The 23,690-nt window shown below is 38.3% G+C and overlaps 3 protein-coding genes across 15 annotated transcripts in view; 2 read left to right on the top strand and 1 right to left on the bottom strand.

Moving 5' to 3' along the window:
* Window positions 1–9,512, top strand: part of csnk1g1 (casein kinase 1, gamma 1) — a 38,357-nt gene extending 28,845 nt beyond the window's left edge. For 3 of the 6 annotated variants that reach the window (XM_056743976.1, XM_056743961.1, XM_056743969.1), the window contains 4 exons: window positions 585–695; window positions 1,500–1,606; window positions 3,386–3,409; window positions 5,411–9,512. In XM_056743976.1, coding sequence (XP_056599954.1) covers window positions 585–695; window positions 1,500–1,606; window positions 3,386–3,409; window positions 5,411–5,465 — 297 coding nt within the window. In that variant the 3' untranslated portion in view covers window positions 5,466–9,512. The remainder of the gene's footprint in view (window positions 1–584; window positions 696–1,499; window positions 1,607–3,385; window positions 3,410–5,410) is intronic. The other 3 variants (XM_056743988.1, XM_056743984.1, XM_056743995.1) reach the window with 3 other exon arrangements.
* A 1,346-nt stretch (window positions 9,513–10,858) lies between these two features.
* On the top strand, window positions 10,859–12,509 carry rps17 (ribosomal protein S17). Its single transcript, XM_056758930.1, has 5 exons — window positions 10,859–10,913; window positions 11,532–11,683; window positions 11,906–12,011; window positions 12,095–12,160; window positions 12,397–12,509. The coding sequence occupies exons 1-5, from the start codon at window positions 10,911–10,913 to the stop codon at window positions 12,469–12,471; spliced, it is 402 nt and encodes a 133-aa protein (XP_056614908.1). The 5' UTR covers window positions 10,859–10,910; the 3' UTR covers window positions 12,472–12,509.
* neo1a (neogenin 1a) overlaps window positions 12,396–23,690 on the bottom strand; it is a 124,946-nt gene continuing 113,651 nt past the window's right edge. For 2 of the 8 annotated variants that reach the window (XM_056758423.1, XM_056758201.1), the window contains exons 17-29: window positions 21,895–22,127; window positions 21,677–21,815; window positions 20,969–21,076; window positions 20,676–20,870; window positions 19,317–19,349; window positions 18,955–19,011; window positions 18,701–18,839; window positions 18,387–18,622; window positions 17,672–17,764; window positions 17,265–17,423; window positions 16,457–16,705; window positions 16,102–16,226; window positions 12,396–14,635 (exon numbers count right to left, since the gene is read on the bottom strand). In XM_056758423.1, coding sequence (XP_056614401.1) covers window positions 14,552–14,635; window positions 16,102–16,226; window positions 16,457–16,705; window positions 17,265–17,423; window positions 17,672–17,764; window positions 18,387–18,622; window positions 18,701–18,839; window positions 18,955–19,011; window positions 19,317–19,349; window positions 20,676–20,870; window positions 20,969–21,076; window positions 21,677–21,815; window positions 21,895–22,127 — 1,850 coding nt within the window. In that variant the 3' untranslated portion in view covers window positions 12,396–14,551. Of the gene's footprint in view, window positions 14,730–16,101; window positions 16,227–16,456; window positions 16,706–17,264; window positions 17,424–17,671; window positions 17,765–18,386; window positions 18,623–18,700; window positions 18,840–18,954; window positions 19,012–19,316; window positions 19,350–20,675; window positions 20,871–20,968; window positions 21,077–21,676; window positions 21,816–21,894; window positions 22,128–23,690 lie in introns of all 8 variants that reach the window. The other 6 variants (XM_056758348.1, XM_056758573.1, XM_056758495.1 and 3 more) reach the window with 5 other exon arrangements.

The raw sequence follows: 23,690 nt of genomic DNA on the forward strand, positions 1-23,690 counted from the left end.
GCCAAAATGATACCTATAAAGAGCAGGTATTTTCATAATTGTTACTTGATAGTACAAACACACAATATAGGATTTTTATCTGTTTAATCTGTCTGAAACCAGATGTATTATTAATTATTAAATGATCACTTTAAAAAATGTATTCTTGTGTTGTTAAATGACTATGAATGTGATTCCCATAAGGTTTAACCAGATTTGGCTACTTATGGTCATTTGTGTTTAAATGAAAGAATTGATATTTCTAAAGTTAGATATTTCCATTATATTATCTCATGTTGGATGCTACATGTAACTATACTCAACTATAGATCAAATTTTGCTACATATAAACTCAATAAACCGCTGTTAGAAAGTTTTATTTATTTTCTTCTCTTTTAATGCTCTTTAATTTTATGTTGGCTTCTTGATTTAATTGGACGATTGGTCCGCAGTCACTAATGCCTTTTCCTGGCTTTGACTGGCTCTTTTGTTTCTTGTCAATTTTCATTCCTGCATTGTGCTGCATGCCACCTGGCATCACTCCGCCCGCTCACGCTCACTCGCCACACCTTACCTACCTCCCCGCGCCTCCTTCATCCACGAAGACGGCCGTCTCCGACCGCAGAGGAGCTTGGGAGGTGCAGCCCAATCGCCAGACAAACTCCTCTTACCTGACCTCCCACCTGGCGGCAGACAGGCACGGGGGCTCGGTGCAGGTACTGCTTTACCCCTCGCCTCCTCCTGTGTGCGCTCACGTCCGCAGCCGTCTGCAGTGACGCATTCCTCCTACTCTCAGACGTTACAGTATATCACTTCTTCCAGAGGTTCTCCTTTCCAGACGATCTAGTATTAAATCAGTGTAGAAATGCTGCGTTTCATTTGACGTTGAATGTATCATCTGAGGGGTTGTAATTAGATAAACATAAAGGTAGCGTTTATTTTCCAAGAGAATGGGAATTTAATAACTCATAGATACACCTGTTTATGCAGACTACATCGATTTAGGTGTCCTTTAGTATATCAACGCTTACCCATCGAATCATTTTGAATGCTTTGATGCATTTGTCTCAGGCTGCCACCACGGTATGTCATACATCTGCATCGCAGTCTGACATCAGGTGAGACTCTGACGGTCGTACTTTTCCATGTAGGACTTTGGAAATGTACATGATAAATGTACCAAAAGTACATATTAAATGTATGCGTTGAATGGAATGCAGCATAATATACGATTACCCCAAGGCTGAAACTGTTTATGTATGAACATTTGCATTTTGAAATGAATATGAACTAGTTTGATTAGTCTTTATTTTGAATGTTCATCTTAAGACAGTAACAAATCTCCACTGGCCAAACCGATAATAGACACAATTGATGTCTTTTTTGAGACCCAGTCAAATGTTACTATATGTTAAGATATAGTCAGAGAGGAGCTGACCGAATTATCATATCATGCCTCAAACTAATGCCACATGATGTTTTGAGCTTAACGTGTTCTCATTCGTGCTTTCCTGCCACAGGTGGTGAGCTCAACCAATGGTGAACTGAATGCAGACGACCCGCTGGCGGCCCACTCAAATGCACCAATCACAGCGCAGGCAGAGGTGGAGGTGGTGGATGAGGCCAAGTATGTGCATTTACAATTCACACAGATTTCTATCGCCTTCTGCCTTGTGTCTAAATGACACAAGAAGTTCTGTAGTTCTCTGGGTCTTTCCCTGACATAACCTTTACCCTAAGTGATCTATTGTCATGTGCTCTACCCCTGTAGTGTTTGAGAATGTGCACCACACATGGTAGACTTCGGTTTGTTAAACGGGACAATTTTTCAGTGTACAAAAACATTCATAGGTTTTGAGCACAAAAATAAATAAGCATTCGTATTTAAACACAATTCAACTATATTCTAGTTATACTTCATAATACTGAATGACATAGATTTTAAGACAGTTTGAGTTTATGCTTGTTTTTTGGATGATCTGTTTTCTCTTTAAATGTTATTTTGGTAGGAAGCTCACAAGCATTTATAGCAGAGCATATATTTCCATGAGGCATTATTCATAAATGGCTGCAGCCAGTCAGTCTGGCCGTTAAATTCAGATGCGATCACACACTTCAGTTTCTTTCTCTTGAATGCACCTGATGTACACTTGAATTTCAGTTTTATAAAACTTCCTGTCTGATATAATTATAAACACACCTTGTCCTTCTTTGATATTTTTAAAAGCTGCCTGTCTTTTTTTTATCACCGCGCAGACTTAAAAGTAGCACTGAAAGTGTAGCGATATCAATTATCAGCTCGGCACAAATGCAAAATGTCGCCATGGTTATTGCACACGCCATTAAGTTCTTTCTTCTAATCTCTCTGATCCTTTTCTCTTTTGTGTGTTTCCCTTGTGGTTCCATTGTTACAGATTCATTTGAAGTTTTAGTCGTCCTTATCGCTTGAAATTTTTCCTGTCGCTCAGTTAGAAGAGATTTGAACTAGCTATGCAAAGTTTCTCATCACACAGATAAAAATGTATATTTTGTTAAAAAATTCAAGTGATAGTTTTCCCAAAAATGAAAATTATGTCTTCATTTACTTATGCTAGTGTCTGTATGACTTTCTTTCTTCTGAAGAACACAAAAGAAGATATTTTGAAGAATGTTGGTACCCAAACTAGGGCGGTACCCATCCACTTGCATTGGTTTTTTTTCTTTACAATAGAAGTGAATGGGTTGGGCCGTTGTTCGGTTACCAACATGTTTCAAAATGTCTTTTGAATGTTCCACAGAAGAACAGAAGTCATACAGGTTTGAAATAACAAGAGGGTGAGTAAATGATGACAGCATTTTCATTTTTGGGTGAACTATAGCTTTAAATATTTTTGTTTTGTTTTGTTAAATAGCCTTTGGTTATTACTCCATACACTGAGTTCATGTTATAGCCATTATATGATATGATATTTTACATGCTAGTCAGATGCTGGTGGCATTTATCATTATTTAGGGTAAATTTTCGTTCTTGATAACTTTTGATTGGAAATAATCATAACCATATAATATAATATAATATAATATAATATAATATTGTATATGCCCCTTAGAAGTCATCATTTTTTAAGTTGTGTGTATTCACTAGGGCAGTGTCGCTGATGAGCATACTACTCCATTACTCCAAACCCCTCCGCCTCCTTTTTTATGTTTTTCATCCTTTACAAATTCACAAACAGGAATACAGAAAAATGGCTGCTGTATGTTATGGAAAGCTTAGTCTGAATGGAGCCGATATTTCAGATCTCAGAACTTTCTCTCTCTGTTGGCTTGTCTTCCTGTTGTTCTTGTGTCGCCGGCATTAGTTTGTCTTATCATCTCACCTCTGTGTAATAATCTCTGTCTTTTCTCTTTTCACACTCTACTGTAGCTGCGTGAAAATGCTCAACCTGTGGTGAGTCTCTCTCCAGTCCACATCAAAGCTAGAAGGGAGTGGACCAGCCTAGACTGTGGCCATATAGATGTAGCTTACACCAGGACTCACATCTACTAACACAGTTATAGGCTAATGTAGTATTTCACAGTCTGTGAGTTTGAAACTGGATGAGAGTGATGTGTCGGCTTCAAGTCTGAGTTACAAGATTGAGGTGATGATTGGAGGTGTCCTGTAAAGTCACGCAATTTCCATAATCCAGTAATGAAAACAGGAGGTTAAGGTCTTTACAAAAATGCCTTTCGGACGTATGCAGAACCTTAACTAATTCTCTCATTGTACTACATTTACAGTCCTGTGACAGTATTTTTTTTTTAACATACATATACCACAACGGTGCTAAATTGTTAATTTTGATAAATTAAATAACTTTCTTGTTTTCTTAAGGTTGGAAGGCCACTGAAACATTTATTCACTCCCGTGTCATCCCAAACCTGTATGACTTTCTTCTGCAAAACATAAAAAGATGACAAACCAACAAAGGCATGTCTCAAAATATTTTTGTGTACTGCAGAAGAAAGTCATACATGCTTGAAAGACATGAGGGTCAGTAAATAATGAAAGAATATACATTTTGGGATAATCTATTTCTTTATAATCCTTGCTTTACAACTTGATGCACACGCCAGGCCCTAGGTTAACTTCTGGTCTGTGTTTGTTGATCTTTCTGGCAACTGGCTGATAATATAACGATTAAATTGAAATATATATTTATATAATTTTTATTAATATTAAATAAACTATTTGTAGAATTTTATTGTATATCATAATTTTAAACAAACAATTTGTTTAATGGTTGTGTAACTCTGTCGCATTTAAGTTTAGGCAAGTAACATTCTTTACTGGTAACCCAAAAAATACCGGCTAGACATACTTTTAACTTGATAATTTAATTTACTTGTTATTTGTTTTGCTTGTAATCAGAAATAATCTATAGGGACTCTATTCTTTGCGGATGTGTACCGGAAGTTATGTTTTGGCCACGAAAGCGTGCATGCGCAGTAATGTTAGTTTATGTTGTTGCTTTGAAACCGTCTATATTAATATTAAATAAATGTATTATAAGCTAAAATTTGGGTATTTGGGTAGGGTAAGCAGTAAGCATGTTCTGATTTTTGTTTATTTTTAACCAAAACAACTGTGAATTGTATTTTTAAAATGGATAGAAAAATGGCGCGAGATGAAATTATCTGTAAAAGTCTTGAGCTAAACACAGTGGTAATTGTGTAGAAGTCGATTTTTTTGAGATTATTAAATCTTCTCTAGGCCGTATCACCACCTCTCTGTTGACAGTCATTTTTGGTATTGTTCATACTTTTAAGTTAGATGTTTGTTAAAGAGAGGGGATCTTTTCAAGCGAACAGATGCATGACACTTTTATGACATAAAAATATGAAAGTGAGAGACTTGATTAAGGCTCATCATATATCTGCAGGCTCCGTATATTTAGGACCGGTTTTGTTTGTCTTAATTCAAAACCGCATTAAACACAATAAACAGATACAGCCAGTGACTGCTTGAGATTTATTGGCTGTTTTGCAGCATCTATTAGAAATATGTTTAGTAAAGTCTTTCACTTTTCAATGTGTCAGTCTGGTGCTGTTCTCTTCCACTGCATGTGCCTTGTTTTTCCCAACTCATTCTGTCGTGTTGTTGCTGTTATTGTAACACTCTTGTCGGTGCTTTTAACCAAACCCAGGCGTTAAGTTCTATTCTGTTAACTATTACCAAGTGTCATTCATATGCCAACATTTAGGTTGAAAAGGATATACTAATGCATTCCCAAACCTTTTTGACAACGCTGATTATATCTGCTTGATGTGTGATTTTGTTTTCTAAGATTTACTAATGAAGCTACATACCAACGGCGCATGTGTAGCTAGAGGGCTTCATTTTTAGGTTTTTAGAATCAGCCAATCGGCAGCCTGCGCTCATGTTAAGCTGTGTGTGTTTGTCCCATAGGTGCTGCTGCTTCTTTAAAAGGAAGAGGAAGAAGAACACGCCACGGCACAAATGAACTTCCAGCCTCTCCGCGAGAGCCCGTTCCTTTGGTTGTTTTCCGAGCCTTCAAATAAAGAAATTTTTAATGAGACGACCACGGCCTTCAAAACTGCTTCAAGTGGACCGATGTATGAAAACCGAGGCGTGCACATGTTGTCTCTGTTGGGATTGTGTTGAATTTTCGTTGTTTTCTTCCACACATGAATTCAGGCAGCGACAGGCCTCACGGACAGCTTCCTAAAACTGTCTCCGGGATATTCACGCAAAGCACTGGAACAGCACCGCACTTGATTCGCTGTCGTGCTTATTTTTCGTTGTCCTTGCCGGTGGACGTCATGGGGAGGAATTATCTGAATGTGCTCTCTTATCCTCTTCCTCTGTGACGGACCCAGTTCCCATTGTGTGACAAAGAGGGATGGAGCGAGACAAAGTCACCCACGCTGGAGCTCGAACCGCAGACGGAGCTGCCGCGCGGGCCTTCTCCGTTCACCCATTTTATTTTAAGTGTTTGTGTATTCGTTGGCTGATTGTTGGTTCTTGTGCTGCCAGGAAGGGGTCGAAGCCTCAGAATATGACGTCATCGTATCTATGGGAGTGATTTAACCGCTGCGGGAAAAGCAGAAACAATGTCCTAACGATGCTACCCGGCCTTTACATGTGAACTTTGTGGAAGTGTGACGTAAGCAGCTCTGTTTCCAGTGGTAACGGGGGTGTGCTCCTCTCCGTTCCACCGACTAGTATTTAAACTGCTTGTTCTAAAGCACTCCTCCCGACACACCCACCACCCAGTCCTGCTGCTGTTTCTCTACGACGTCGCATCTCTTAAAGTGGCGTAAAACTGGCTGCTTTTCTGTTGGCTGCGGTGACCAGCAAGACCTCTTTCTTCTCTGCGCTTTTGTATCTGAATCCATCGTTTCTGTCACCTTATTCCCACAAACAGTCCCTGATAGATGTTGTTTTTTTTAATGCCAGAAAACTGCTTATTATTCAGGATGTGAGTAACCGTTTTATGTGCCAGGATGACTTGTGGGTGGCTAAGAAAAGTCTTATATTGTATAAAGCAAAGATAAATTTCAGCTTGTATTTACGGCCTTTCGGCAAGCGTTGTGTGCGTGACTCCAGGCAACGGAATGAGAGTGTGTAGTCCGGGAGGATCTAGACTGAAGGTAGTGACTGCGACTGCTTAACATCTCGATGTAATGCCTTAACATTACTCCGCAGGGTCCACCTGTACGGGACTCCGCAATAGGACGTTATGAAATTCCTCCCATGCCTTCATGCTTGATACGCGTCTCATTCCCTTTCGGGACCATTGCTGGGGGGTCGAGTCACTGAAGCTAATGAATATGAATTACGTGGTTAAAAAAGTATTAAAACCGACCCATTGAATCGCCCGTTTTTCTTAACTCTTGTGGGACTGCGCCTATAAGCAGCTCCGAACAGGGCAGCCCTTGACCTCTTACACGGATGAGGCAGTCCTATCCCGAGCTCGGTGCTCAACGCAGGGATTAGATTATAAAAACGGGGTTATATGCTAAAATGACTGTAGTCGTGTTTTTTACGTCATGAGAATCGCTATGAGAGACTTTATAATCTCAGTCGTGATAATGCCTTGCTCATTTCTTGTTTCTCGCGGTCACCTATTCACAGCATTAAATCCATGCTTTTATTTCGTGAGCTTTCTAATGTAAAGTAAATGTGAATTAATGTAAGATAAATTGTATAACTATTATTTTTATTTTGATCACCATTACAGACATTGAGAGAGAAGCCATAGGAGTGTGGGACTGCACTAAAGTTTCGTTTGACCCTCGTTGACTTTAACTGTTAATGTAATCTTTTGAACTCGTCCATTGTTAGGAACCGAGTCTGTTTGAGGAATCAAATACCCCACTTGACCTGCTCGTTATGTTTCATAGAAACCTTTGGTACCGTGATGTGAGAAGGGTCAACAGCTGGAAGGGTTTGTCAAAGTTCATAGAAGCTGTGATAGAAATAGCCATGTTGGACCAAATGGATCTCTAAAAACGCCTCAGTCTTAATTGGCACATTTGTCCAATTGGGTTTTCAATGTAGATAGCCATTTGCTGAGTTCCCCTGAGGTCTAAGCCCCCAGTTCATTTCAGGAATATACTTCCAAGCCCTATTGGGACATTTGGTCGGCAGCAATAGGGGAGCCAACCGACCTTTTTCACCACTGCATCACGGTAAGCTTTATTTTTCCGACGTGATGGTTATTTAAGAATCTTCCTCATGCTTATCCACTGTGATGCAGGTCACTTTGGTTCTAAATTATTCTGTGAAAAGTACTTGAATGATACGCTTGGAAATCCACTCTTGGGGTCTCTCTCGTGGATGTGTCGGGCGAGAGGAGACTCTTTATTTAACATTCTTCTCGTATTGATATGTATTACGTGCCTCGCTAGAGTTGAAAGACGATTTAGTATTTTTTGGATGTGCACTGCTTGCTATTCCCAATGGCGACTGGCTAAAAGAAGAATGATTTCGCAAGACAAGTTTACCCTTGTCTAACCCCCTTATCGACTCTCTACTAAAGTTAAAAACGGACTCATTTTGGCTAGAACCTCTGATAGTATCCGTTTTGTGAATATATGCAGAAAATGTCATTGTTTAGCTTGTCTGACAACGGTTAAGCTACTATCACTGGACTGACATTGAGATTAGCAGCTGACAACGACGATCAAATTTCTTGGTTGTTTCCCTTGTTGAAAGTAACTCGTCTATATGTAAGACACTACACACTGAAACCGCACTCCTGATATGCTATATATGAAGTACTTTCACTGATGGATGGGTAGAACAGACATCGCTATTACTGGAATATTACATGATACGATCAAAATGACTACTACGCAGTGATTTCAAACTTTCTTTCATCTTCTTTTATTTTTTAAGATTGCACCATATTTTTTGTACAATTTTGTACTTTTATTTGAATAAAGATGGTATCCCTAAAATTATGACCTTCTAAGTTCAAAAACTGTCCAATAAAAGTAATCGATTCCCAAAAGGTCAAAGCATTGCAGGTCCCTTTGAAAGGTGTCTGTGTACCGTTCCATCTTCTGTAAATGGCCTTTGCATCACATTTCTGATTACATTACTGTGCTACAGATATACAGAGAGGTAAAGTACAGATTATTCTCATAAAGTTAAATTTAGTGACGTAATACAGATTCTATGTGCATGGCGTTTGATTCTGAAAGCAATGGAAACTACTTGTCAGTTGGGCACTGAAGAACATTGTGGGCATGAAGTTGATACACTGTTATTCTGTGGCTGCATAATGCCTTTAAATGCTAAAGCAAAGATGCGAGTCTGACCCTCTGTACGCTTCTGTTCAGCAGGTAAATCTCCACTGCGTACTATTTTTACTGCTGTATGCTGCATAGGCCTTCCATTGTGTCCGCTATAGAGTCAAAGCGCTTTCTTTTCTCACTAAATGTAATCATTCCTATCACAGTTTCGGTTAATGTGGGAAATTGTTGAACATATTTAATGAACCAATTGTTCTGGTTTCTTTTGAATGACCTCGGAATGATGATCATATTACAACAGTCTGAAAAGAAAAGCACTGCAATATTTGAATTCTCCTTTGTTTCCCCTTTTTTTTTCGCAAGAAAGACCGACAAAGATTCTGCATTTCTGTACTTCAAACATATTAAAAACGAAAATTGTACAGTACTGCGCGAGTGGTTCTCTCTTGTTCTGGTCAAACTCGCAAAGATACTTTCAGTTTCATTGTATTATGGATTTATTGTGTTGAAATATGAATGTTACTTAAATGTATTTCAATGATTTACTTCGTCAAGGGCTTCAACTGTGATGGACCCATTTTCTCCTGTTTCTCTCTAAAACCTTTCTTTTTTAAGTTGCAGAAAGATTAAGGCCTTAATCTTAATCTTATTTAAAATGCCTATTTTCCTGAGGAGTCGTACAAAATTCCAGACGTAACCTTTCGAATTAAATTTTTATTCCCTCTACTCCTAAATGGAAACTCAAGTTTGCACCCTTTTTTATGTAAAATAAAAGAAATGTCTCTTAACCTCTGAGTGAGTGTGTTTTTGCCTTCTTTGACGTTTACATGTCTTATGAGAATTTAAGTCAACCTAGAGTGGAACCATAAATAACATTCAACCTTTCAAGTGGTTCTTCGTCTATTTATATACAAGGCGTATCAATACTTTAAATACAATAAGTCTGCAACAAAGTTTGCCCATTTTCATAACTTTTATGTGCTTTTCATACCGGTTCTCTTAACCTGCTGTAGCTTTCTTGTCCCAGTCCACTCTATCGTAATGGCTAATAAATGAAGTAAATCTTGGTGTTATGCACACAGAAGGTTAACTTTGATTATGAAACTGTATTGGCAGTACATTAGGTTAGTCAATTCTTGAATCAAATGTTTAAAACTATGTACAGCGTTATTTACATTTATGCATTTGGCAGATGTTCTTATCCAAAGCCACTTACAAAGCACTTTAGGTAATTATTGAGATATTTCCTCAGTTTCTCCTGAATTGTCAAGCAAAAATAAGATAAGGACACTATCAAGTGACAGAAAATTACTCTGGAAAATGAACGAGCCAACTGGACCTCTCATCGACGAAGTTAAAAGTCGGTTCACACGTTAAACATTCATTGTTCAGTATATTTTAGTTTAAAATCCCCGTGAACCGGAAGTTTGATCGTATTTACTTCTGTATTCTGACACATTTCCGGGTGAAAAGTATTTTCAAAGGAGAAAATTAGAGGCTGTGGTTTGCGTTTTTCACTGCAAATTGATTGGATGTGTAAAATCTGATGTTTCATTGATTATGATATAGAACTGGCAGCAGACTAACAGTTGAAGGGGAGGAGTTAACAGATGAACCGGCCAAGCCGTTGAATTGACGTTATTTGAGATGGATGTCATTTCAGGGCGGAAGTGCATTTTCAGATTTCATCTGAAGATTATGAGGGTACATGAATTTTAAAAAGAAAATCAGACACATTGATAAGCTATTTACTATAAACGCATCAATATTTCATGAAAAAATAAGAATTGTCATTTTTTATTTCACTGCGACTTTAAGATTCTTTGAGTTTCTTTGCTCTCTAGAACGCACCTCAGCAGACCATATATAAAACCGTTTGTTACATAAAAATATAATATTTATAAAATAGATTAATTTAACCAAGGCACATTTATTTTTCATTCTAAAGCACCTCTAATACCACTCACCACAGTAAAATAAAGCTATTTCGTTTTTTTATTTCGTTAAATTTGTAATTTATATATTTTTTCGTTTTTAACGAGATTTTAAAAGTGTGGTTTTGATACTCTAATCATCAAATCTTTTAAATCGACTGCGGTACAGAGACTTTTAATCGACTTCCGGTAGTGTTTTATAAACTTCCGCTTTGTTCGCCTTTAAATCCTTTTACGCTAGACCGGCTAAATATGGTGAGTTTGCCAGGCAGAAATGCTCACGTCAATCCCTCCAAATCCTATTTCATAACTTCTTGATCAATGTTATTAAACATTTTAATCTTTTTATTACGTGCCCACGTATGTTTCTTACCAAGTATTTTGACAGTTAGAAGTTAGGATGTTGTAAGATGTTATATAAATAAAACAAGTCTTCCTTGGTGAACTCTCGAGTTCCACTACACCTCAACGTTAAAGTCCGGAGTGTTTCCGACAATGTTCATTTAAATACCGTGATATTACCGTATTTTAAGAAACACCGCCATCGTCACTGCACATTAAACTAACAAGACACTTTCAAAAAACGAAAGTCTTGGATAAGGAAAGTTTACCCCTGATGTAGTAAAAACATAGTAGCATGATTTTGGTCGACTGATGGTCGTTTGTACACCGGAAATATTATCGTAGCAAAGTTGTAACGTATCATTATTATCGCATCAAAAGTTGTAACGTTGATATGGTTTTATTAAAAAACTAGTTCGAATGTGGTCAAGATAATGTATGAAAGGATATTGCGTGTTGGGTAAATTATGGCCATGTTCGGACATCAAACTTCTCATTTTCAGAAGTGAAATAATTGTGTTGTGTTGACAGGGACGCGTTAGAACAAAGACGATTAAAAAGGCCGCTCGGGTCATTATAGAGAAGTACTACACCCGTCTGGGCAATGACTTCCAGGTCAACAAGAGGGTGTGTGAGGAGATCGCCATCCTGCCCACCAAACCTCTGCGCAACAAAATTGCAGGGTGAGTGATTTCCTCCACCTTTAGCTGTATTGTTAATATAAACTGGCTTTGCTTTAAAACATGCTACCACATTGGAAAACATTTAATAAACCTTCATGTATAAAAAATTATCAATTTGTGGTTGGTTAGATTTTTGAGGTGCATTTGATTAGAGTTGCAGTTTAAATTGGCAGGACAGCATCTCTCCAGGTGAAACACTTGATCATTTCTGTCTCTCTGCAGGTATGTGACCCATCTGATGAAGCGCATTCAGAGGGGTCCTGTGAGGGGCATCTCTATCAAACTACAGGAAGACGAGCGAGAGCGGCGCGATAACTACGTCCCAGAGGTCTGTGATGTCATAGTTACGCACATGTGCCCTGCTGTGTAAGATGCTGATCTCGTGTGTCTAATGTGTGTTTTTGTGTTCAGGTGTCTGCTTTGGATCAGGAGATTATTGAGGTTGATCCTGACACGAAGGAAATGTTGAAGATTTTGGTGAGTTGATGCATTGATTTGTGTTACAGTTGTGACCGCCGGTGGCAGAAGCTCAAAGCTTAGGGCTGTAGTTTATGGTACAGGAGACACAAAGAAGTTCAGTTTTGATGAACTGAGATGAAACAGAGGTCCGATTTTGGGAATGTAAAATGTTATGGATCATTAATGAGATGTTATGGTTATATTATCAGTACAGTGTGTTTGTATGGTTGCTGACATCATATCTCTTGCTGCAGGACTTCGGGAACCTCTCACAACTGCAGGTCACCCAGCCAAGTATTGGAATGAACTTCAGAACTCCAAGAGTTTAGATGTTATTTATCAAGAGACAATAAATATTGCAAAAACATTGTTTGGAGTCATTTTGGATGAGGAACTCGATTTGGTCATTCTTTTGGTTATAACCTGTGGTTTAGACTAGTCTGACATTCAGTTGTTGTCCTGTCTTACTGAAACATGTTACCTTTGTGCTTTATTTCATAAAATGTGTTTTAATGATAACCTGCAATCTGGTTTGAAAATGCAAATAAAATGCATCATGTCTCTAGTTTATCCACAACAAAAATCAATATTTAATATATTAAAGTTATGCACAGCAATTAATGAGCACACTTCCTATCATGTAATCTGGAAAATAGGTAATACAAAATTTAAGAGCTTTTAAGTGGAAGCATGTAAATAAGAGGCAACAAAGGCAATGTTTTTCAAAACATTTTTTTAAAAAGCCACAGAGTATTTCTAGAGACAGCGAGAAGATATTTGTACAGAAATAAGCAACAACAGAATTCTGCATAAGCAACACCGTAAAACCTGCCGCTCAAATATTATTCCAGCGGCAAATAAACATGAGACCAGCTGCCTAGGCTAAACTATGACACTAAATTACACAAATAGAGCTTTATATTCAAAACACAGGATATGTAAAAATGTTTTTTTTCTTTATCTTTTCTTGAAATTGTTGAAAAAGTGCAATAAAGGTTTGACTGTCAACAACTTAACAGGTTAGCCCAAACAGGTACTGTTTTTCAAGCTTTTAACCTGTTCCTTTAGTTACCCAAAATTTCTTGCAGTCAGAATGACATTCAATAAAATGTTAAATGTGATGTGAATTTCTTAAAACCAATGATTGCTGTTATATATTTTCTTTGGGTAAACGGACAGACCAAAACCTTTTCCAGCAGGAGAGTAACAGTTGGGGTTCTGCCTTTCACACTGAAATTCTATACAAGTACTTCATATAACAAATACAAGTAACATAATGGGAAACAAAAGCTTGGAAGTGGGAGTTCTACATGATGAGTTACATGCCAAGAACGTTGTCTTGCTATAAAACAAAGTAAAATCTCACAGTGAATGTCATTCATTCAATAAATGAGTTTGTGTCTCATCTGGAATTCAGACTAATGCAATCCATGAAAGATCATGCAAAGCACTTTCCACTGTCCCAAACTTTTATCATTTATAAATGTGTACAACCTGAAGTTCTGAGTTTCAGAACCAAACAATCGTTTGAAGTCCGGTTCTGACAGCATGAGCGATGGAGGTCTTCTGTTGGTACCAACGTACAAAGTGACAGCTGATGGTTCAGCATTACAGAATAAATATCACAGTGCTTTGTGATACACGTTCTGAAAACAGTTTGAGTAGAGCAGTTGATTTTGTCATACCGTGAATTTAATAAGGCAATTTCTGAAGGGAACTCCCATGTAAAAAATGCATAATGTACAAGGAGAAATGACATTACCGAAGGCAAAATCCATTCAAACCACAAAAGAAAAAGCGGCCTTTCTCTGACTGAACAGAAGCTGTCATGGGGTCAAGAAAAATCGCCATGGCGACAAAATGAGTCAGTTATTAACATATATATACAAACTGATGAGTGTATATGCATATAAAAACAATACAAAACATGTTTAAGAAAATAAGACATGGCACATTATATGTCATACAAAAGAGAAAGAGACGTCAATCAAAATGCTTAATACAAAATGAGAAAATAAACAGGACAATTCCAACGTTCACCTCACTGGAACGGGGGCAATATATATATAGGTACAAAAACATACAAAGAAATGACACAAATAAAACACTGTAAATTGTGCCTTAGTAGCACCAACACTTACACCAGCATATCGTCGTTTTCCTTTTTTTCACAGGATAATAAAATGTCTTTTCAAACTGTCTCCGTTGAAACAAAAGGAAAAGCTTTAGAATGGCTGAATTTTTCTGTCCTCTGATGAAGGAACTAGTTGTCCTTTCTCAAAACGTCCACTGTCCCTCATGATGTGTTTTTTCCTTCCCCGGAGAAAGCAAAGTTCTTCCTCTCTCCATTAAGCGAATGACTGAGAACTCTGTGCTGCACGTCCTCACTGTGACAGTTGAGGTTCACGTTCAGGCCGTCGTGATGGCGTTCAGGTCCTTCATTAAACCCTCCAGATGGGCCATTTCCTCCGTTAACTCGTCCGTCTCGTAGTTCTGTTGGAGAGGAAGAAGGTTACTGCGGGGGGGTGGGGTGGGGCGAGCTGGAGTTTTTGGGGTAGATGGGGTTTAAGGGGGATGGTCAATGGTACTGCAGAGGAATAGTAAAAAGCAAACAGGTAAATGAAACAGATCAGCCACAGGAATGGTAAGATGGCGGGGTAGGGAGTACAGGCATTTCGCAGCAGAACAAATGAGAATCATTCGGCAAGATCAAATAATACCGTTTAAAACAATTGTGAGATTGTAATAAATATTAATACGCAGGCAATACATAGTAAATTAGTTAAAAGGGGAAAGCAGAGAAAGATTTTAGAGGGAGAGAAGAAAAAATCAGTTAAAATCTTTAAAACATTCAAACATAATATTATAATATGACATATGTAAAAAAATATATCAATTATTTATGTATCTATTCATATAATTCTGACTATCCGTTGAGAATACCAAACTATATTAAAAGGGTAAAAGCATCATTTATGTATTTAACAAAATAGATATTTATTATATATACATACAATTATTATGATTAATGTTTTGTTAATATAATTGAATACTATATTTTTCTGAATTATTAATTATTATTCATATTTTTTAGAATACATATTTTTTCACACATTAATATAGTTGTGTTTCTTGCCTAATCATTCTGTTTGATCATAAAATAACATTAAAACACAACTTTATATTTTAAAATATGTAAAAAGTATATAGAATATTATTTATGTATTCGATTCTAGGGCTGTCAAAACATTAAACACGATCAATCGCATCCAGAATAAAAGCTTTTGTTTACATTATACATTATGTCTGTGTATTGTGCAAATTAGTTTTGTATATACATATTTAGGAAATATTTACATTATTTATATTTACCAATATTTTAAATTGTATATAAATGTTAATTCATTTTTTTTTCTTAAATATATTTATGTATGTGTGTGTTTTTATAAAGACAAAATGAATGTGCACATACATACATAATGTAAACAATTTTATCTTTTCTAGATGCGATTAATCATTTGACAGCCCTAATTTATTTATATAGTTCTGACTCTATCAGTTGAGAATACAAAACTATATTAATGAGTGAAACTTGAAAGCATTCTTTATTTAACTATGAATTCATTAATAGAACTTGATATTTATGTTCGTAACTGACTTCATAAGTTAAGATGTATAACCATATTAATGGGTGAAGCGTTATTTCATCTAAACATTATTAACAACAAATGTAACAGTTTATGAAACATTTTGTCTTTTTATTCCTGTTGATATCGTTTTTTTAAGCAACAAGTCACTTGGATCTGTGTTAGTTTAAAAAAAACTGGTGATGACCTTAACTACGTTTCATTTGTTTTGAATAAAACCTGACTGTAAATGAGGCTGTAAAGGACAGATCAGATGTTTATTATGTTAAACTGTTATGTACCAGTGTATCAGGTACTAACAGATATACTCACGCTCCCAGAATCCTCATAATGTCTGCTGCTGTCTGACACGTCTGGAGCGCTTGGAACTATGACAGGCATGGGAGTCCTCGTTCTTCCCAGCGTCCCGATAGAGGCCGTCTTAACGGAGTGTGGCCCTAAAACATACAGTACACGTCAATCCATTTCAGTCCTTTATAACCATAAAACAGTTATTTTCCACGCTACTCCACGATGATTCATTGCGACATCAAGTGTGTCTATTTCAATGCAACCCATGTTAACATTGAGTCCAATAGCAGCTGCTATTTGTTATTTCACAACAGTAAATAAATCGGACAAATAAATGGGCCGCTTGGATCGGTCACAGATCTAAACAGGGCCGTACCTGTCTGAGACAGCAGTGGAGTGCTGGGCAGTGCTGAAGAGTCGTACATAGAGTGGGCTGGTATGGCCGGCACTGCGAAGCTCTTGAGGGCGTGTGTGGGCCGAACGTGAGCGGTGGGAGTCGTAAACATGGGATCGTCCTCTGCAGCTGAGCTGTGGTAGCTGATGTCAGTCTCTGAGAGGTCAGTGGCGCAGGAGGGCTGGCCCGACGGGGGATGCAGGTCGGCGATGGGCGTGTTCCGTACCGATTCTGTAACCACATCACATGGGTCAGCACATACCTCATAAAGGAATCACTGCAGGGAACGGTCCTGTGAACTGTACGAGCATCCTACGATTGAGTTTCCGACCGTAAAAACCAGGTTAAAGAGAGGAAACCGATTAAGTGCTTCCTTACAGTTGTCACGGAGACCGACCAAAGCTTTGTTCTGAATAGCCAATATAATATATGCACTGCTGTATGCACATAATACCTGCAAGACCCAATACCCTGCATGTTGAAAACCTCAAAATCTTATTGGTTCTCGCATGTCTGGTGACTGGCTGTCATAAGAGTGTGTCAACACGTGAGAATTTATCTAAAATCGAAATGTAATAATAATTCATATAAATGATGTTGTGTTTAACTTAAGAGGGAAATTGAATATGTATATGAGATGGCAGGAGGGTAAGTAAATTATGAGTGTTTTCACATTTGGGAGAACTAATCCTTTAATAATGAGAGCTAGGAGACTTAATGCGGGAAAATAACAGGTTATCATCCAGGCGTCGCTGAGGGTCTCTGCAAAGCTTTACTAATGCGCTCTCACCTGTGGAATCGGCCCTGTCTAGATGAGAGATGGGGGTGGCGATGGACCGCGGGCTGCTCTGGTGATGTAGATAGCCGCGTGTCGTCGAGGCCAGGCTGCCCAAGTGATAATGGTGGTGATGGTTATCGAGGGAATGGATGGGGTGAGCGCTAATCACAGCTGCGAATGGACACAAGCAACATTGAACAATGGTTTACGCTACATGTACGCACACAGCGCTATGACAACATGAGACATCCTGCATGCAAAGACCACCAGAGACAACATTTAGCAAAAGTATGACAAGACAGTCTACAACACATTCTACTCAAGTGTGCAAAGAAAGATCTACGGGTACTTTGCATAAACTAAAATGAAAAGGCTCTAAATGAGAAGATCAGGACCCTGGATTAAGATCGCACACTTACGCTGAGGGGGCTGAGCATCAAAGGGCATCATCATTTTAGGTCTTTTTCCCCGGCGGCCTGCCAAGGTAGACATGCTGTCCTCTGATTCATGGCCTGCAAATCACACAGCGACCGGCCAATCAGATTGAGGCAGATTTACCCACCCAACAGACTGCCAGTACAAGAGCCTTGAACAAACTACCAGCTGACTGTTAGAGTCAACTGCCAAAAATCACGTTCGTCCTTTAGAGGGCACTATACATGCACAAATCAGAAGGGCCACATGAATTGACTGTAACAGATGAATATCACTGCGCTTAACCCATGAAAACAAAACAGTTTTTTCATATACTGCACGAAACAAGCCAATCGCAAGCAATAATGACAAACAGTAAGCATGACTTTAAGCATCTTTTAAGAAGCCGCAGTTGAAATGATGTCATGGATGATGTAAAAAAAATCGGACAAAAGCATTTTCTTATCTTCACATATTTCCTTTTTAAACAGCTAAGGAAGTTAAGCAGAACATGCCTGAACGGCCAGGCAAAACCACAATTTGCTACTCGATATTGCCAGTAGCATTTAGAATTTATAACTTTTATAATACGATTTTATATAATAAATGTATCACAAATAAAACCGTTTAAAGCACACTAGTATATAGAAAACTAACACAAACATTACACAAAGCCATAAATGTAGCTTTCATGGGGTCTTCAAATCGAGGGGCTCTTACCGCGGTAGGAGTTGCGTCTCTGGAGCATGGGATCCATTGCGGTGTCCACTGGTGTGATGTCTTGAGAAGTTCGGGGGATTGGCGTGTCGGTCATGACGGGGTTGGGTTCGGGTGATTTATCAACAGCTTTGAGCTCCAGGCGCTCGTGGTGAATCCAGAGGTCCGGTGGCTTCAGATCTTTGGAATTGCCCTTGTATTTGTGGGATCCATTGGCAGACTTGCAGGCCGCACGTTTCCTGAAAGACACATCAAACAGTCTGAGAAAAGAAATTGAGAGGGACTGAGCATTATCTTTAGTATTGATCTTATCTTACTTTTTCTGCTGTGTGGATGAGCGACGTGTACACAAAAAAGCTCCAACCACCACCAAGATGATGGTGAACGCCCCCACAGACACGATGATGACAATAACCAGTATGTGATTATCACCGGTGCCAGACATATCTGGTTTTACTGAAATACATGGAACATCTCAAGTATTACTAGAGCAGAAAATTATGGCATGTCTTTATTGTATTAGATGGATGAGTGGATAGGTAGGTAGACAGAAGACAGAAAGAAAGATTACCTCCTGATCCAAAGCCTTGCTCTGGTGTGTGAGGTCTTGGTTTCACTATCCCAGGCGCTGGAAGAGGTCACAAAAGAATCAGTACTGAAATCAAACTTCATATAAGATCATAAAGACATTAAATATGTGCAGAACATGACATTCATCTCAAGACTACAGCCATTGTTTTTGAGACAGAGATGTTAGTGGTGTTATGTAAGGAAACAGTCAGCGAGTTAGGTAAGCAAATAAAATGACGTGCTTATCTCCTCAGCAGCTTCCTCTATCTCTCCCTGACTGATGAATTTCAGAGTGCAGGGAAAAGCAAGATGCTCGCTTCAATTTGAGAACATTAGTGGAACAAGAGAAGAGAGATCAATTACCTTGGTCATTAGCCATTTTGTCAGAGGATTCGGCTAGCAGGATAAAGCAGAGAGAGGCAGATTAGAGGAAGAGAAGCGTGCAGTCAGAGCTCGTGAGAGAATCGGCATGAAAGAATAGTGAGGTCAGGCTAAATGCAGAGGGTTTTGCTTCACATGAGATTAAACATTAGCATGTGTGTATTAGTAAAGCAGTATTGTTTACCCACATCTAATCCAAACAATTATTTTCTGCATCCAGACAGTGCTGAATATACCAGCTTAGACCAGCATGTACAGGTTTTTGTGTGTGTGTTTAGTTTGGTGCTGATCACAGCTTAGCTGACAACGTTTTTTGTCTGCTGGTTAAGCGAGCCAAAGCTGCAATTTATAACTTTTTTTTGTAAAAGCAAGTAAATAGAAAATACACAACATCAAATTTGATTTAGCAGACATGTCAGTTTGACGTCATTTGACTTCAATCCATTTAAAGACATTTCTAAAGTAACCTGCAAATTTTACCTTTCAAACAGAGATGGGTACACAGAGGCAAAAGTTACAGATTGCAACTGTAAACTGTAAAAGGACTGTAGATCACCAAAGGAAACATTTCCATATAGCTCGACCTGTATGTTCTTGTGAAGCCACACAGTTGCTAATAAGAAACGAACTAAAATTGAAATAAAGTCAACTAGAAATCTTCAGTTTCGACAAAGCGAGAGTGACGTGTTATGGCATGCAGAATACGTTCATGTGCAGATTACATTTATGAGTAATAGTGAACAATGCCCATTTTAGGTTAAAAACAATGGTACTGTGTTATACAGATTTTACAGTGAAAAAAAAGGAATGGTTAACCCAACAAATAAAAATTCTGTCAGATTATGCTCCCCCTCAAATCTGTTAAATTTCTTTGTTCAGATAAAGATATTTGGAAGAATGCTTGTAACCATGCATGGCCAACATTGACTACCATAGTGGGAAAAATGACAATGGTAGTCAAAAGTGCCCAAGAAGTTTTTTCTTTTCTTCATTCTTCAAAATCTCTCATTTTGTGTTCAACAGAACAAATACGTTTTTCCTACTATATGGTAGTCAATGGTGGCCAAGAACTGTTTGGTTACAAGCATTCTTCTAAATATCTTCTCTGTGTTAACAAAAACAAATAAATGTATACAGATTTAAAACAACTTGAGATGTTTGGGTGAACTGTCCCTTTAATAGGGCTTGCAATATAATTATCATTGGGGTGATTTTGCTATTTATGCTTGACCAAGACCACTCACAATATGCTTTCACTGTATGGAATCTATGCATTTTTTTACGTATTTTTTTGAGGTGGACTTTTCATATTTAATTGCATTCCTGGGGTATCCGGTTTACCTTTCGGTGTGCGGAACTGTGCAGCTTCAGACATGGGACCCATTCCCTTAGAGTTACGAGCCTGGATCTTGAAATAGTAGGTGGTATCAAGGGTGAGATCCTGAATCTGGTGAGTCAGTCTGTTTCCAACAACAGGGTCGATGACCCAATCGTGAACCTCTGCGTTTACATCAGTGCTGTAGTAAATAATGTAACCTGGAAAAACAAACAGAGTGCATTATAGGAGCCATGTAAAGGAAAGCTGACAAGCCAAGTGAAATATCAACATCTTCATGTCGAAAAAGGTTTGTCACCTGTGATCTTCCCATTGGCTTCTGAAGGCGGCTGCCAGTTGACTATGATGGTACGCGGTCGTCCTTCTTTGCTTACTACGGTCACATCTTTAGGTGCAGAACTTGGAACTAAAGAAACATGGAACAGGAAATGAGTCAAAGACTCCACCCCTCTTGATGTTCAATGTACAGGAGACGTCACATAGAAACTGATGGTGCGTCCCAATTCGCCTACTTATACTATGCACTAAAACTAAAGTATGTACTGTTTTTGTTACGTTTAAGTATATACATTTTAGTGTGTAACAAAACATTATGCACATACTAACAGGAAACGGAAGTGGCCGTTGTTGCCAAGACAACATTGTGGCCATTAACTGTCACATACATCAAATACAGCTCTTCTTTCCCTTTAAGTATTTATTTAACCATTGTTTCATATGTAATGTTAACTCTGTACATTTATCAGCATCAGTTATTTAATTTTATTAATGCTGTGGAGCGTCACTAAACTCAAATTTCTGTCGAAAGTTGTATACCATACGGGAATCTTTGGAATACTCTTTTCAACACACTACGATTTGGGAAACACCAATACAATTGTTGAATACTATTACGGACGAATAGTATGCGAATTGGGACGCAGCATGAGTATTATTATATTTGGCTGGTCATGTGACCTGCCCATTGCAGAATAAAAGTATTTTATTTTGTTCATTTTTAGCATACTTGTTTCAAAAGTAGTTCCATGAGCTGTCATACTCCAGGTGCTGGTTCGTCTGCCCTTAGTCACCATGACTGAGAACTCATACAAGGTGTTGGGCTTCAAACCCGTGACTGTGTGGCTCAGGGTGGTGGTGTTAGCCACCTAAAAATGAGCAAATCAATGTCAAGACACAAGGAGAGAAAATAAATGATCTTTCATCGCCTGTTCATTTTCACCTCACCTTAAACTTTGTGTTAGCAGGTATGTTGGTCTTCCAGCGCACCGTGTAATAGCGCGCATCTGTGATCTTCTGGTTCTTGGGCAGCGAGTTGTCCGCCCAGGAGACTTTGATGGTGTCGTGGCTCAGGACGGACGCCTGAACGCCCACGGGAGGCAGCATGGGTAAAGGTTCTGGTACTGGAGTGTATGGAGCATGGAAAAGTTCGTACAAATCAACATCAGGGTCTATGGGGTCTGCGAGCAAATTACACAGCATTCCATGGCCAAAATAAAAAAGGAGAAATTAATTGTAGGAAGGGGAGGGTTTTAGGATGGGATACACGAGACAAATAGGTTAATGGGTTGAATGGAGGAAGGTGAAATGCGGATTGGAGAAAGAGAAAGAGAGAAATATTGGATTAGAACAAGAGACAGCCACCAAACCATCCAGTGCTAAAGAATCTACAATGAGTCAGGAAACTACTTCAGATCACTAGAAACTACAATGAAAATAAGAAAGGAAACAAAAGCACTGTTTCTAAAACCTAGTGAGATGTCGGACTACCTTAATAGGTATTGGAAGTACTGTACCTTAACCTTCATATATTAAAGGAACAGTTCACCCAAAAATGGTGAATCACCCTTAAGTTGTTCCAAACCTGTTTACACATCTTTGTTCTGATGAGTAGAGAGAAAGATATTTGGAAGAATGCTTGTAACCAAGTAGTTCTTGGCCACCATTGACTACCATAATATGAAAATTGCTTTATCCATTTCTTTGATCTGTTGAATGCTTGAAGACATTTTGAAGAATGTGGAAAGCAAACAGTTCTTGGGCACTTCTATAGTAGTCAATGGTGGCCAAGAACTGTTTGGTGGTTACAAGCATTCTGTCAAATATTTTTCTCTGTGTTCATCCGAACAAAGCCATTTATACAGATTTGGAATAACGCGAGGGTAAGTAAAAGACGACAGAATACATTTTTTTTGGTGAACTATCCCTTTAAATGACTTTGCAATTCAGCTGTTCATCACACTAAATCAAATTAAAATGAGAGAATAACAATATATCATAGTTCCTGTACAATCGCTTAAAATGGTATCTATGTGGGCAGCTCGCTAGGTTTCCAAACAGAGCCATTCAGTAAGACAGCAAAGGAAGAGTTGTATAAAGATGTTTAGAGGTTGGAATTTAAGACACATCAACTGAATAATGTGCAAAACAACCTCGCTGATTCAAAGCCCTCCTGTGCTTATATAATGTTGTTTTGTTTTCCCATCTGAGGGACCATGAAAGGGGGTTCGAGAAACTGAAGAAAGCTGAATTAGTCTGCCCAGTCTGTCTTATGTTAAAAAAATGAACAGTGCATTCTCTAATAAAGGTGTTGCATTGTTTTTAGCGCAAATATGACCTTATTTCGGTCTTCTTTAATTCTCCTTTTCTATTATGTTAATAAAATATTATTTTGCATCGTCTTAGATTTTCTTTACAACAAGCATTTCAATGTCCAACATCTGTGCAAATGACAAATAAAGTTTCAATCTTTTCAATGTACACTGCGACCCTGGGTCTGGTGATCAAATACCAGCAATACAAAAAAACAAGATAGTTTTATCCATTTAAAGCAGTTTATCCTCCTTAAAACCACCTGTTTTCCTGTCGGTTGAAGTGAAAAAAAAAAAAACATTCACTTTGGCATCAATCAATGGAAAAAAGAGAACACATGCTTTGGAGTCAAATCTTTAACAACATGTGTTTTACAATGAAACCTCTGGACTGATTTTCCACAGTGATGAAGCAGAGCTTTGTTATACAGT

This window comes from Triplophysa dalaica, chromosome 1 (genome assembly GCF_015846415.1).
Source record: "Triplophysa dalaica isolate WHDGS20190420 chromosome 1, ASM1584641v1, whole genome shotgun sequence".
In the NCBI taxonomy this organism is placed as follows: domain Eukaryota; kingdom Metazoa; phylum Chordata; class Actinopteri; order Cypriniformes; family Nemacheilidae; genus Triplophysa; species Triplophysa dalaica.